We start from the raw sequence: 17,054 nt of genomic DNA, 5'->3' as shown, positions 1-17,054 counted from the left end.
TATTCCCTGATTTTTATCGAGAGTTTTCTTAGGTGACTTCGGTCCTTTAAGATGTAATTAACTATAGGGGCTTGCCCTTATAGGAAGCTTTTCTGAACCCAGCTTAAAATAAACCCTATTTAATTCCTTGTATTAAATAGGGGAACTTGTCGGCAAATAAAACGGTTTCCCAGACCCAAACGGATGTCATATGTTTTCGTAGTTTATTTGATTGAGCCTCATCCTCAAGTCTTGTGTTTATCCCTCGGGATAGATACAGGATTTGAGGTAGAGCGCTTTTTCATTTAAACTGTGAAAAATATGAGGTCAGTTTGATTTCATATTTTTCTAAAATTATATATATATATACGTAAATTAAAAAGTCCTTCCGAAGCGGGCGACGGGATTTCAATTTCGGCGACCGACAGCTTCTTACGGGCGACCCCCAAACGTAACTCCCCCCCCTTTTAAACGCCGACACCATCCTGGTTTGAAAATCATAACCAACCTCATAACTAGCATCTATGTTTCTTGTTAGCATTTTGCATTACCTTAATATATCCAGCATTAAAGATAATGCATTAAAAATGTTGCATCAACCATTTAGAGTAACAGTAAGACATTTAACTTTCTAAACTACAACAGTTTGAACATCATCAACATCAGGTAAACATGGGAAGAAAACAAAGCAATATCTAGTTATATCCAGAGTTACACATGGAAAACATTCGTTGATGTTGAAACTGAATTACGGAATGGTGATAACTGGTGCATGCTGAAGGTTGTGTTTTTCATTGTGATGCAGAGTTTCCATCACAAATATAAATAAAAGAATAAATCATCATTTAAAGCCAAAGTGGAGAAAAAGTACCCTAATTAGTGGAGGTGAATTAAGGGGTGCGCCATCAATGCCTCTGCAAAGTATGCTTGCAAGGTCAAAGCGGAATCCATTCACGTGATATTCTTCAACCCTATAGAGGTTCAAGCATAAGTGTGCTTTGTTTAATATGCTTCGTGATCATTCAAAATTGAAAAAATTAGTAGTAAATATATTATTTAGAAAATGATAGTTCATGTATACGATTATCTTAGTCAAAAATATAAAATAAGATTTTGTTCTCAACTTTCCTAGCAAGAGAAATTTTTAGAACTAAAAAAAGAGCGAGCTTTTTCATTTACAAATATCTTAAGTGCCCCAAGGCAAACAGATATTGCAGCACATCAGATTAAATTCTATACTTAGTTGATGTTGTTTCAGTAATTCTTTGACTTTCAGAATGTTCTAATTTTATTTATTTGTGTAAAATATACAAATGACTATGATCCTATGGGGATCAGATTGTGCTCTCTAGAGGGCTAGTTTGGTTGGTTCATTCTTAATTATTTACATGAATCAATTCTTGCTTTTGTCCAGCTGCACTCTCTATTTGGATCCTCTGGTTGGTTCATGACTTAGGCTTTTTAGCATAAAAATGTTTTACAGAAGTAGCCTTTGGTTGCTGTCGGTTTTGTATTAGGCCTTTGATTCTGCATGAAAGGCTTGGTTGGTGATAGGATTTAAAAGTTTGTTGGGCAACAAGTATTAAATGGGTTGTGACTGTAATAACTGAAATTTTAATATTACTATTACTATTATTATTATTATAAAAAAGATAAGGAGAGCGAGAGATAGAGGAAGGGGAAGAAGAAGAAGAAAGAAGAAGGAAGAAGGAGAATAGCTTATATGTGAAGGCAGGGGGTTACGATTGGTTTCAAGACGTAGTAGAAGGAAGTAGATGAAGCCATTTGTGCACTTTGGAAGAAAGTAATGTTATGGTTTAAGCTTTTAATTATATAATTTTAATTAATTAAATATGTCATGATATTAATATTAAAATTTTTTGAATTAAAATCAAGTCTTATAAGTGGAAGATTTTGGTGGGAAGAAATATCGATCTGAGCAAATTTCAGAAAGATAATATTTTGGGTGTCTTATTTATATAAAATGTATTGTTTAATCAAGTAAAATGTTATGAAATAGATATTAATATAATGAATCAAAGAAAATTTGATTCAACGAATTAGTGTTTTGGATCGTGATTTGGGAAAAAAAATGCATTGTCAAAGAGAAGGTGATAGTAAGAAGAAGTGAGCAGAGGATTAAGCTCGTAAAGAATTCCTTTAAGGCAAAGGTGGGTAATTGATTTCTTATGTGTATTAATTAATGTTTTATTTAAAAAGGACTATTGTTATTGTATTAAAAATATCTAATTTTCAAATTATATGCATATTAAAAATTAAAGGATGTTTGAAATGAAAATATAAGAAACAAGGAAGGGTAAATGGTTGTTCAACGACTTTAAATGGATAAAATAAAAATAAATCGAAATGTAAAGGATTAAGTCAATCAGGATGTACCCCTTTATGGTATTAGCTAGGGACACTATTAGACCTGTGCACAAAAAAAGCAAACAAAAATGGTAAAGATGTACCTTCGGGTGCAAAACTTTGAAAGTACCTAGGATGCAAACTTTTGATGGCACATATGAGTACAACTTTTTTAAGATAGAATTGGTTTAGACACTAATCCTGATATAACTTCTTAAAAATATTTTAAAAATAAATACTTAAGTTGAAACAGGAAGAACTAATTTAAAATGAAAGTTTACAGTTGAATTAATTAATGAATCACATTTTTTTTTCATGCATATCATTTGCATATTAATTTAATTCATAATAAAATTACAATCGTTTGTTAAGTTGTGATAAACTTACTATTTAAAATAATAATTTCTTTCAGGTAAAATACTAGATCAACATGACTGACAAGAGAGATTTGGTTTACAAGATAAGGTATACTAATAATAGGTAGTAGGTTGTTTGTTATGGTTCTAGCTTCTTGTATTATTTGTTTCAAATTAATATTGTACTATTATTAATCAAATTATGAAATTATTTACTTACAGACTATGATGTCTTTTTGGTTGGATTTGATTATAGTTTAGTATACTCTATGATATTTAGTGGCTCTTTTATTATTGAAAATTTTGGTGGTTAATTATTTAATTTAAAGGAAAAGTTAATCCCGTTCGACCGCAATTCCTCATTGTGTTAATTCTAAACTATCAGGCTGAGTCATGACAGTAACTTTGAAATGAACTATTTGATCACTGATTTGGAGACTCAGAAAGATTAGTGAGTTTGCTCTAACCAGTTCTCTAAATGGCGGAACTTCCGTGTCAGCGATTCGCATGAAATGTACAACTCTTTACACAAATGTTGAAGCTTGTCATTTTTGTACTCTATACTATAGTTGTTATCATGGAAAGTTGAATGTGTTATGTCTTTTAAGCTAGTTCCTATACGTGATTCAAGCTTTTTAATCTGATTTCAAAGCATCCGCCTTGACTATCTTTATGGGCATATTCTCACAATGTTCTTGTGTATGATTTTTCGATAATATTTAGAGGAATCAAAGTTGCCAACTAAATCTTGATATTTTTTCATATTAAAAAATATATGATTTAAAAAAAGGACTGTGAACTCCCTAATTCAATTATTTTGCTTAACAACATTTAAGTTTTCCCATTTGTACATGAATGCTAATTAGTTGATAATATTTCCAAGTGTAAGTGTTTAATAAAACTTTTCAGAGAAAGTTATCACTTATACCTAAGGCGTGGATTGTCATTTGATGATTTCTTTTCCTTGCTTTCACTCCATTCTCTAAGATCAAAGAATGGTTTACTTGGGTGATCAAATTTTATACAATCTAGGTTTTAGACTATGAAATTAGTTTTCTTAAAGGCATAGGATTTTCATTAGTCTTAAATGTCATGAGGAATCAATTTTTACATGAGCATTAATTCCTCATGAAATTAGAAGTTCATGAACTTTGAGTTAAGTCTTCTCAAGTTTCGCTCTTTCTTTTTTCTTCTTTTTTTTTTATTGTTTAAATTGGAAGCTCATGAACTACAAATTTAGATTTGTGTGAGTAATGTCAAACATGGCATTCTACATCCACATTTGAAAACCCTAGATTTGCTTAAGATTGCAGCATCATATTAACAAGTAGTAGAACATAGCATTTGGGTCAGTCAACAAAATAACCAAAAAGGTTATGGTTCTAGAAAACTACAATGTGATCGACAAGATATTCAGAATTACATTCCTACTTCAGCAAGAGGATCAAAAAGTTATGCATTTAAATGTCAAGATATTCAGAATTACATCCTTCTGCGACAAGAGGATCAAAAAGTTATGCATATAAATGTCAATTGAATTAAGATGCTAAAATATCATATTCAAAGTATCTAATGCATATTACTTTTAGAGTGTATAGTTCTTCCATCTAGGATTATAAATGTAAAATCTAGAATATCATCATCATCATCATCATCATGTTTATACTCATCCCAATTATTTGGGGTCAACTTTATGAATCTTTGTTTTCCATTCACTCACTGAAAAGTTAAACTATTGGATAAAATTTTTAAAAGAGACATAAAATTGGTAGAACAAAGATCAAGCATATAATATGCAATATTTACTAGTGCAAAAATGATAATTATCAACCAATATTATTGAAAAATCAAGTGACAGATATGTGGCAAGGATAAATATCTTGAATTTTCTATAGAGAAGAATTGGGATATGGATAAGTATTTTGTTCAAGAGTTAAGATGTAATGGTAAAATGGAGTAGTTTCTCGAGAGTACATTGCAATATAACAACAATCTTATTACATCAATAATTTGTTGGGCAATAAAGAAGTCACTAATCAGTAATTTAAGCAAAAATATGAATGTAAAGGATAAGAAATAACTACATTATAGAGATTGTGGGGTAGTAGAATTTGTGAAATTTAATCTTTTGATTTGAGATTGTATAAAAACGAGAGAAAAACATGCACCATTAGGAAAAGTGGATAAACTAAATGCTGAATATTAAGAAAGAAATGGAATAGACGACATAACTATGGTTAAAGTGACATTAGGATTTAACAAACATCTAACGAAAAGTAAATATTACTAATGAATTCAAATTGCAAAATTACAACAAAGCAAAGCAGAAATCGGAAATTGCAACAAAAAACATGCAACACTATAACAAGGGTTGAATATAGGGTGTGGGTGGTCCCAAGTAGGGTTTGGACCTCTAAGGTGGTGGGAAGGAGAAGGCTAACAAGCAGGAAACAGCAAGGCAATGTTTTCCTAGGTTTCGGACAGCAAACAAACAACAAGAATCAATGTGGACTGGTTGTCTGAGGTGCAGTGGCAGCAAAGGTGTGGTTGGCACAGCAGGGGACAAGTGGTTTGTGAGGCAACAACAAGGCGAGGATTGAGAAGGTGAGAGTGATGTCAGGAATAGGTGGAAAGGGATAAACACCACCCTGGGAATGAGATACAACTATAGCACCACTAGGAACCCTTGGATATAGCCCAAGAAAGAAAATGAAATTTTGACTGTTGTTAAAAAGCAAAACACAGCAAAACTAAAAGTAATACAACATATACAAGTCTCCTAGAAGCAAAATACCTAATTGAAAAATAAAAGAAGTAAAAATGAAAATATGTTAAAAATTAGAAAGAAAATTTAAAAAAGTTTTTTGGTTTGTTTCCTGCATAGATCGCAGGAACCAGATGTTGCGTTCCTCGCAACTATGGTATCATAGGACCTCGTACGCTCTCGCGTCAATCTAGCGAGGTTTTTGGAGCTTGGACCTTATCGGTCGAAGGTTTTAATTCTTCAATATATAGTGTCAGGTCAACCGCGTTCAAAGTGGCATAGCAGCCGTAAACTCTTGGGACTGGAGAGCCTTCAACTGCATCTCTAAAAACACCTAGATCCCATTGTCAAATGCAATGTCCCACAAAACATGAGAAGATTTCCTGAAATGCAAGTAACCATCTAAATTTATCCACCTATATGCGGGTACATTGTTGAACTGAACTGGAATTTCATGCCAAACGTACTCCACAAAGTCCTCCAAAAGTAGCTCAAGATTGACTCATTTCTTTCTAAAGTGAAGACAAGTTGCCCCCTAGCAGTGTCTACATAGTGATTGCCACGTGTGTCATTTTGACTCTTATATCTCACAATTCTCAAACATCACCAAAATTGATCCCACTAGCACCTCTCTCGTAGCAAGAGTGCATATAATCCCGTACCCTGCAGAATGTAGAACTATGAGCTTTCCATCCTGGATGAAAAAACATTCTTTAATCCATCATGTTTAATCTTATGATCAAACTACCCAAATCTCACAAGTAGAATGTGACAGGCACCCTTGGGTACAAAATCACACCACATCTTGTCATGCAACTGATTTACAATAAAAAAACTCTACAAGGCATTTCATGTCAATACTAACCATGTTCCCCTTCTTCAACAAAGTCAAAAAATATGGCTCGAAATGTCTCTGAGTAGTGAAACTCAACTTGTTCATCATTAGTGTAGACACCACATTCTCACAACTATCTCCATCAATGATAAGGTCACACACCCTTCCATTCACTGTGCAACAAGTATAAAAAAGTTTGTGGTGATGCCACTGCTAAAATCTCGTAGTCTCGATCTAAACTAGACAAACCACAAGCATCTCACCCTCAACAGCTTTATGTCAGCAAGCTTCACTCTCCTATTAGCTAGCACCTCCTTATACTCAAAGATTCTCTCAATTGTCTGCAACTCTCATCAGAATTCATTCTCCCCTCGAAATCCGACAAATTCACTTTTACTCCCATATCTCCATGTCCTCCATCCCTTGGCTTCCTCTGATATTGAATTCAAAAATGTCGGGTCAATCCTCCTCTCCACTAAAATCCCTATGAAATGGATTCAGATTTTCCTCCCTCTCCTCTTTGAATGTCACTATCACAGTTGACGGTGTGGATTTCTCACTGCATCTATTCCATTGTAAGTTTCTGAAAAGCTTCTGGTATTTGCCTCTATGTGGCATGGTTATGGTTTAGTTTTGGGAGATAAAGGAGGGTGTGTGGGGCTGATTTAGGGTGGGGGGAAAGCTTAGTGTGGCTAATTTGAAAAATGAGCAAGGACAAATGGTTTTGTCTGGAGTTTGCGTGAGGTATTGGTGGATTTTGGTAACCCTAGGATGAAACTCGGATTAAGTTAGATTTGATACAAAACAAAACTGGGATTTAATAAAGAACCAACATAAAGTAAATATTACTATTGAATACAAATTGGAAATTACAACAAAGCAATGCAGACATCTGAAAATGCAACAAAAAAACACACAACACTAGAATTAGGGTTGGATCTAGGGTGTGATTGGTGCCGGGTAAGATTTGGACCTCCGGGGTCATGGGACGTTGGCGGCTAACAAGCAGAAAACATCAAGGTAGTGGTTTCCTAGGTTTCGGATAGTAAGCAAATAACAGGAATCAATGTGTCCTAGGGGCAAAGGCAGCAAAGGTGTAGTTGGAACAACAAAGGACAAGAGGTTTTGGGGTGGCGACAACAAGGAAAGGATGGAGAAGAAGGTGAGAGTGAAGTGGGGAATGGGTGGAAGGGGAAAAACACCATCTCGGGAATGAAATATAGCCAGAGCACAACTTGGAACCCTTAGATACAACCCTAAAAAGAAAAAAGAGACGTCGATAACCATCTTAAAGCAAAACATATCAAAACTAAAAGTCCAATTCCTAAATAACATATATAGACATCGCAGTCTGCTCCTTCATCATACTTCGTCGTCTGCTCGACTTCGTCGTTTCCTTCGTCGCACTTCGTCTGCCTTGAATTCGTTTGCGTCGAATTTGTCTGCTCGACTCCGTCTGCTTTGACTTCGCCTCCCTCGGCTTTGACTTCGCCTCCCTCGGCTTCGCTGCTGCGTCGTTTCCGCGTCCTTCGTAGTGCCTTGACGAAATCGCAGCCTTATCTGCGGCACTTCTTCGTCAAGGCCAATACGCCGCATCAAACCTGCTCGCGTCGTTCGTAGGCGGCAGTTTTGCTCGCCTATTTCCAGCGTCCAACGACTCCCTAGCTGCTTTGGAGATGGCATCCACGATCCGCTCTTATGCTACTGCACTTGTCGGCGACATTCCTATTCCTACTCGTGCTTCTCTTTCAGGTTCAGAGTCTTCATTTCAGGTTCAGAGTCTGATTTTCATATTGGCAAGTCCTGCAATGTTCCTCAATCTTTTCACGACACTCTTGAAGGTGGTGGCGATCACACCTTCATAAAAAAATTAAGAAAAAAAATGGAAAGTCTGCTCTTATTCTCACAGAGGTTGAAATCAGTACTTTCGCGTCCTTCTGACGTTTTTCTCTAGTGGGGAAATTTATGTATTGTCACTCAAAACTAGAGATCATTCGAAAAAATTTTGAGGCTATGAAGTTATTGGGCAGTTGAAATATTGATTTACTTGACGGTCGGCACTTACTGATTCAGTTGTCTCATGATGTCGATTACACTCGTAACTTTCTCAGAAAATTATCAAGATCGAAAACCGTTATATGAAAATTCTGAAGTGGACCGTTGGTTTCGACCCAAAAGCGGAGTCCTCTATCATTCCAGTCTGGATTAAATTCTCGGGGTCAAAATTACATCTGTTCAACTTGAAAATTCTCTACTCCTTAGCAACAGCTTACGGTAAGTCTCTCAGGGTTGATAGTCTTACGCTTGCTGTCACCAGACCCTCTGTGGCTTGTGTGTTAGTTGAGAGGGATATCACTCAACCAGCTCCGGATGAGATGTGGATTGGAACCACTCACAACGGGTATTGGCAAAAGGTGAAAATCGAATCACACCCTCCTTATTGCTCTCATTGTAGTATGTTTGGTCACAACTTTACTATTTGCTATCATTGACATCCTCATCTAAGGTCGAATATCGCTAAAGAACAACCACCTATTATCCCTGTTGAGAAGATGCAACCCAATCCTCTTCCCAACGCCACTGTTCCTGAAGAACAACAACATACTACAGCTACAGATCCAATTGTGCTTATACCACCCATTGTTATTGAAGAAGACTCACATATATGTCAAGAAACACGGGAGGGCTCTTTTGATCCAACAATAGATCAGCCGATACAACATGTAGTTGCTTTTAATGTCCAATAATCTACAAATCTCCAACACACTTTAGAACATGATCAGGTGAGTCAATCCTCAGAAGAGAAATGGCAGGTCTATTCCAGGAGGAAGAAAAAGAATGGAGGCCGACTCCAGTTGCTCCTTCCCCAGAACCAGAGGCAGAGGCAAAACCAAATTGCGTTGCTCTCTAACCATCTGAAATTATGTATTTCAACATTTTTGAACCTTTTCTTTATCTCTAATGTACTTTTCTGTATTTTCTAGTTTTGGAACCCCTTGTGGTTTTGGTGTTGGCAGGGAGCCAAGTTTGGGCTTTCCAACAAATTGTATCTGTATCTTTATTTATGGTTAATATATTAGCCTTTGTTGGGCTTTTCCTCCTAGCGTCTGAATTTGGTTGGAAAATTTATATATGGTCATCCCAAAATGGAGCTTATTTGTAAGGAATTTGAACTTATGTACCTTGGTGAGGAGTGAAAATTGGACTATTAGATGGTAGATACATTCTTATTCAAATTAATAATGAATAAGATTACACATGCTTATTTGCTAGAAGGATAATCTGGATTGATAACAGAGTAATTAAGATTTTCAAATGGTATGTGGATTTTGACCCACAGACAAAACCGCCAATCATTCCGGCTTGGGTTCTTCTTCCTGGTCTGAAATTTCATTATTCTTCTCAAAAAGTATTGTATTTTATTGCTTCAGCTTATGGTAAGTCACTCAAGATGGACATTCCTATTTTTAATCTTTCTCGTCCATCTGAAGCCAGAATACTTGTTGAAAGAGATATTACTGTTTCCGCTTCTGAAGAAATATGGTTGGGCATACAACATCATGGATATTAACAGAAGGTAGAGATGGAGTCTTTTCCTTCGTATTGTTCGAACTGTCGTATGTTTGGTCACTTCAGTTCTCAATGCCATCATCTACATACCCACCTCAGACCAAAAAAATAAAGTGATCCGATAGAGGCAATGATTCGAATTCCTCCTGATCAACTCCAAGTTATTGACACTATCGATCATCAAAAGGATACACCTGAAGACGTTACTATTCCCGCAGGCAATATATCAATCATTCGGTCTCCACACATTGTTGTGGCTCCCTCGTCTTCGGAACCTCCTATCATGGAGTCGAGAGAGATTCTTCAGACTCCGCTTGCCCTAGAACCTATAACTGACATTACAGGTGAAAATACCTCTGCTGCTTCACTACCGCCTCATCAGGTCCAGAAAGATGTCAATGCTACTCAGACTCAGGAAGATCAAGATGTGCAACGTTCGACACCTATCCGAACACCTTTGGACCAATCAATTGATCAATTGAGTCAATCCTCGGATGAGGAATGACAGGTTTACACATCCAAGAGGAAGAAGAAGAATAGAGACATACCTGAGCTTAGAAATTTGATGAATGATACTTTGGTTACTTCGAGTAATGGTACGCACCTTACCAATTTGTTAGCTGGCTCCCTTCCGTGAACTAGAGGCAGAGGAAGAACTAAAGTGGGACGTCCCTAGACCTTTGCGACTGTTGATGGATTTTTGGTTCTTTTTTATCTTTACGTATCTTTGTTTCTTTGCATTTTTGTGTGTGTTGTATTGTATGAGAGGGCCTTATTTTAGATCATCTCATACAACCTATCTGTACATTTTCTTTTAAATATATTAGCCCTTGGGCTTTTATAATATATATATATATATATTTTATATTTATAAGGATAATAAAAGCGATGGTTTCGACTCCGGCTCTTCTAGGGTTTGCGAATCGATGGCGACGCGGGTAATCGGTCGTCATGGCTCGTTCTTACGTTGGCGTGACCGTCGGCGGCGTTGGTGACGCGGGTAAACGGTTTTATTCCTATGTCGGCGTGACCGCAGACGGCATTCCAAACTTCCCTTCTGTCTTCTATGATTCACTCGTACTCGGTACCGAATCTTCTTTCATTCGACGTCCTGGCCGAAAATGGGGTAAGCTTGCTCTCTTCCTCTTCGACGCCGAGAACGGTGATCTCGCTTCCTCTTGTCGCCTTCATCTGGTAGGAAAATTCTTGTATGGGTATCCTAATATGGAGTTCCTTCGAAAATATTTCGAACTGATGAAGCTTATCGGAGATTGGAAGATAGGACCCTTGGATGGAAGGCACATTTTAATTCAGTTGTCTAATGAGGACTATAAATGTCTGTTTGCTAGGCGATTGATGTGCTTTGAGAACTGTGAAATGAAAGTCTTGAAATGGTCAGCCAATTTTGATCCCAAAGCTGAGGCTCTGATTATCCCTGTTTGGCTTCGGTTCCCAGGTTTGTAAGCCCATCTTTTTAAACATGAAATTTTGTTCTCCTTGGCCACTATGTTTGGGAAACCCCTTAAACTTGATGCTCCAACCTATAATCTCACCAGACCGGCTGTGGCTAGGGTTTTAATCAAACGAGATGTTACCTTACCTCCACCTGATGAGGTTTGGATTGATTCAACTCACAATGGATATTGGCAGCAGGTTTTATTAGAACAGCATCCCTCTTACTGTACTCATTGTTGAATGTTTGGCCACGGTCAGGATCAATGCTTCAGGTTAAATCCTGAGTTGAGGAAAGGGGAAAGTATGAAACAGTCACACGTTGAGCAGGCGCCTATGCTCCCTGTAGAAAATGCTATGGTTGCTCCGGCAGATGCTTTTGTCATGGTCTCTAACCCAATTGTTAACCCTGCTTTGGCCCAGACCGGGGGATAGCCGGTTGGGCGAGCTGAGCAGGTGATACCTGCTTCGTTTCCTCCTACTATTTCTGATAAAGAGGGGGCTCGTCTCTCTTCCACCTCTCTCAGATGCTTTGAATACTGATAATAATCTATATCCTCTACTTTCTAATGTTATCTCTCTGGTTGGGCGAACTGAGCGGGTGATACCTACTTCGGTTCCTCCTATTATTTCTAATACTGAGGGGGCTTGTCTCTCTTCGGCCTCTCTCCCTGATGCTTTGAACACTAATAATAATTCTCTATATTTTCACCATTCTGATGCCCTCTCCGACACTCTTTTGGAGGATATTTCTAAAATATCAAGGGATGAATGGTATGTTCAAAAGTACCATATGGAGGAAGTATAGAGTCCAAAAAGAGGTGCAAAAACATAATAGTGGGAATAATTTGTTGAATATGAATCACTACTTTTCTGATGGAGAAAATGAACGGACCCGACCTAGATCTTTTATTAGGAAGGGTCATATGTAGGAAGGGTCATATGTCTATTTATGTATAATGTCCTAATTTGGAATATCAGGGGAGTTGCGGATCCTCGCTCCCTTGGTATACTCAAATTAATGACAAGGATTCATAAGGTCGGTATTTGCTATTTTGGAACTTTTGGTTTCTTCTCCGGATGCGCATTTTGGGTAAATTCAAAAAATTCTTTCTTTGTTAATTGCTATAACAAGATTTGGTTGTTTTGGGGGAAACATATCACAGTTGATGTCCTTATTGATGATAGACAGTTTGAGCACACTTCTTTCTCTATGGACGAATTCTCTGGATGTCTTACTTTTGTTCATGTCGGGACTTCTAATACTGCTAGATATGATCTCTGGCACAAATTATCTGATATGGGTGCCTTTATCCATCAGAATTGGATGGTTGGAGGGGATTTCAATATGGTTATGCATGAATCTGAAAAATTGGATAGTCGGAAAATTGCACCACTTTAACTGATAAATTCAATGAAGCTTTAGATTTAGATGGCATTTGTGATTTGGGCTTTGTTGGTTCTAAGGTTACTTGGAAAAGGGGCAAGCATTTTGAACGCCTTGATAGGTGTTTTGTTAATCAGTTCTGGATATCCTAGATCGTTTATGGTTTTTCACAAATTCAGCATCTTTGCAGATTTGGGTCTGATCATAGTCCCCTCCTTTTATCCTTTGATTATTTCAAAAAGCTACTAATTAGAAATGTGAGGAGGTGGGCAATGCTTGGTTCACTCTTTGGAAGCTACATAAAAAGGTAGTTTCTGCCCTAAGGACTTGGAACTAGGATGTATTTGGTGATGTTCATGCTAGAGTTAAGAGGGCTGAACAGAGGGTAAGTCTCCTACGGGCTCTTGATGAATCTTCTGATGATATTATTCATAAAATGCAGGAGGCTAATAAAGATCTACTGAAGGCCTCCCTTTGGGAGGAGTTGTTACAACAAAAAGCTGGGGAGACCCACTTCTCTCAAGATGATAGAAACACCAAATACTTTCATGCTTGCATGAAGCAAAGACAAGCTAATAACACCATTGTGAGGATTAAAAATAATGAGGGGAGCTGGATCACTGGAGATGAGGAGATTGGTGAGAGCGTTGTTCTTTATTTCTCTAAACTCTTTGCGTTTCATGAGACATCGGGCTCTATCGATGCTTCTTTATTTGATGATGCACGTTATTACATGGTGGATCTCGATCTATGTGATATTCCCTCGCCTGAGGAAATTTATTTTACTCTTTTGGACATTAATAGCAACAAAGCCCTTGGGTCTGATGGCTTCACTTCTGCTTTCTATATTAAATGCTGGAGCATTGTTAAGGAAAAGGCGGTGGAAGCCATCCAGAGTTTCTTTAAGGGGGAGATCCCAGGAAATTATCTCTCTGCCGCTACTATTGTTCTCATTCCCAAAAACAATCAAAAAAGTTCTTGGGACCATTTTAGACATATTTCTCTGACTTCTGTTATATCTAAGATGATTAGTAAAATATTGGTCAGACGTATTCAACCTCATCTTCATAAATTAATTTCCTTGAATCAATCTGCCTTTATTTAAGGGCGAGGGATCACGGATAATATTATGCTTGCGCAGAAACTAATCCTGGATATTGATAAGAAATGTAGAGAGGGAAACATGGTCACTAAATTGGATATTCGCAAGGCTTATGATTCAGTTAGTTGGGAGTTCATCTTGAAGGTTCTTAAGGCTCGGGGTTTTTCTCATAAATTTTGTAAAATTATTCTCTCATGGCTCCATTGCAATAAATATAGCATATTCATCAATGATCAATCTCGGGGCTTCTTTAGTGCGGGACGTGGGATTAAGCAGGACGATCCTTTATCCCCCACTATTTTCATTATAATATTTGATTATCTCTCCCGCCTCTTAAATAATCTTTTTAGGCAAAACCCCACATTGCAATATGCTCATAAATCCAATACGTTGGTTATACATTTGGCATATGTCGATGACATGATTTTGTTCTCTAATGCTAGCAAAAAAGCGGTGAGGGAAATTCACCGTTTAACAGTTGACTTCCAATCTGTCTTTGGTCTCCTATTTAATGCCAACAAATGCAACTTATACATAGGAAACAAGATCAATCGTTCTAATGCGTGCTGGATTGCCAATTTTACTGGTTTCTCTTTTTCTATCCTTCCACTTAAATATCTGACGGTCTTTTTACTTAAAGGCAGGAAGAGGCGGATTCAGTTTGACGAGGTGGTGGAAAAGGTGCGGAAGAAAATCTTGGATTGAAAAAATAATTTCCTTTCATTTGGGGGTAGAATTAAGTTGCTTAGGAGTATCTTACATTCTCTTCCATTATATATTCTTCAAGTTTTCCAACTCAAGAAGAGCACACTTTTGAGACTTGAAAGATCTTTTGATAAGTTTTTATGGGTGGGAAATCATTCAGGTAGAAGATGGATGTCTTGGAAGAATACTTGCAAACCTCTCTATGTTGCAGACTTGGGTTTCAAATCTCTGCACCATATTGTTGATATTAATGTTTTTTAAGCAATTGTTTAATTTCCGTAAATGTGATTCATTGTGGGCTAATTTCATGCTCGGGAAATATTGCTACTCCTCGCATCCTGCATTGATTAATTGGCAGTTGAGGGATTCCACAATGTGGAAGAGAATGCTTTATATTAGGGATTGGGCTAAGGAGTTCATTTATTGGGAGGAGGGGAGTAGAAACATTTTCTTTTGGCATGACTGTTGGTCCCATGTAATGCTTGATATGAGGGATATAAGGTTTTCAAGTCTTATAGTTTCTGACACTTGGGTGTATGGTCATTAGAATTTTCCTTTTCTCCTTAGCCTTCTGGGGCTCGAGGGAGCTACCTTGATTTTCACCATTCCTATTGATCGTCAAATGCAAGATACTCCTTTGAAATTTCCCATTTCTTCCTCCACTACCCAATCTTTATATTCCGCCTTACATAATTTTCACAAGCTCCCTTGGGGAAAGGGTGTGTGGAGTTGGGCATTAACTCCCTCTATGTCTTTCCTGGCTTGGCGGATCTTATATTCGACTTGCCTCACGTTGTTGTTTCTGTAACGCGACAGAGGAGGTTGTTGAGAATATTTTCTTTTCTTGCTCTTATTCACTTTTCATTTGGAGGAAGGTTGGCATGTGGTTTGGCATTATTTTGAATCTGGATCGGAATCTTTTGCTTACCACTATGATTTGCAATCCGGATCCAAAACAGAAACGCTTTCTGCAAGTTTACCCTTACATTATATGTCGGTTTATTTGGATGGCTCGTAATGATATTAAACATGAGGGTAAAGCCATTCAGAATACGATAGTCTTTACAAATATTATTGCCTATATTAAAAAGCTTTGGAGGAAGGGTAATGCTAAACAAAGCTTCTTTTCGGGCATTAATTATTTTCTTTCTTTGGGGCCTACGATAATGGTTGAGAGGAGGTTTCCTCATCTCCTGGTTTTGGTGAGATGGCGGCCACCTCCCAGGGGGTGGATGAAGTTTAACACTGATGGGAGTTGGAAATCCAGCAGTGCTGCTTATGGGGGCATTGCTAGGAATTGTGCAGCGAACTGTATTCATTTCTTTTCCTCACCCTCTTATGCTGATACTCCTATTGAGGCAGAAGCTCGGGCCATCTTGACGGTTGTCATGATAGCTCACTCTCTCAGCTGACATTTTATTATCTTTGAAAGTGATAATCGCATCTTGGTTGACATCCTTGCTAATGGTGCCGAAGCCCCTTTGGATATTCTCTATTATATTAAGAGGCTAAACTCTTAACCTCTCATATGGCTGTTATTTGGAGTTTCATTTATCGTGAACGGAATCAACCCGCAAATTGGTTTGCTATCTTTGGTAGCGCTACTAATAACTGTTGGGTGGGATCTACCCCCCCCCCCCCCCCCCCCCCCCGCTTTGGGGGGGGGCAAAGAAAAAGTCTTTTTCGTCGGGATGTTTCCTCCTAACATGTTATTATTAATTTTGGTATGGTTTGGCCTCGGCTCTTTGCAAATCATTTGGACTGTTTTCATTTTTCTATTTCTGTTTCGGGTTGGCTTGGATTTCTGCTATCTGAGGGATTGTGGTTGCCCCTCGCCTGCTACTTATAGTAATACCTGCTTTTGGTTTTGTGGTGCCTTGTTTGGGTGCCAGCTCTTACACCTGAGGATGTTGGTCGAGGGTCTCCCTTGCGTATCTATTCCCTTGTGGAATCTCTTTTTTTCTCTGTTTTTATGTTTATCTTTCTGCAGTGGCACTCCCACGCTCCTTTCAGGACCACAAGGTGTATTGGATGCTCTTGGCTTCATCGGCTCACTGTCTACTATCTCGGTTCCTCTTTTCTACCTTTGTCTTCTTTTCTGCAGGATTCTTTTGTGGACTGAGATGCATATGATGTTGATGCCATCTCAACAAACTCATCGTAGCACTGGTGCTCTTTTCTCAGTTTTTTGGTGTCCTTAGTTAATTTTTTGGTGTACTTCTTATTTTTGGGTATACGTTTATTTTGGTATACTGGATTGTCGGTCAACTTTTCGATTGATTAGATTTATTTAAAAAAATATGATATATGAAAATAATTTTTTTGATTTAATTTAAGTATAAAAGATATATAGTTTGGGTTTTGAAAGTAGTGTGTTTTAGTTTTTTTTTTGAAAAATGAGACCAAATGGATCTCATTCGTCCAATAGTTTGCATAATCGTGTCTGATACCGCGAATACTACACCCTCCCGAAAGATAAGTGTAGACCTCGGCGATAGACCCAATCCAGCAAACTAAGAGATTTGTGACATCCGTTT

The 17,054-nt window shown here is 37.6% G+C and overlaps 1 protein-coding gene across 1 annotated transcript in view; it reads right to left on the bottom strand.

Moving 5' to 3' along the window:
• LOC110025087 (isoamylase 3, chloroplastic) overlaps positions 1-17,054 on the bottom strand; it is a 92,627-nt gene that overhangs the window by 48,225 nt on the left and 27,348 nt on the right. The window contains exon 13 of the mRNA XM_020725355.1: positions 851-950. Within this exon, the coding sequence (XP_020581014.1) occupies positions 851-950 (100 nt within the window). The remainder of the gene's footprint in view (positions 1-850; positions 951-17,054) is intronic.

Source organism: Phalaenopsis equestris, unplaced genomic scaffold (genome assembly GCF_001263595.1).
Source record: "Phalaenopsis equestris unplaced genomic scaffold, ASM126359v1 Scaffold000287, whole genome shotgun sequence".
NCBI classification, from domain to species: Eukaryota; Viridiplantae; Streptophyta; class Magnoliopsida; order Asparagales; family Orchidaceae; genus Phalaenopsis; species Phalaenopsis equestris.
The sequence above is the reverse complement of the archived record's forward strand: the minus strand, read 5'-3'. Positions and strand labels throughout refer to the sequence as shown.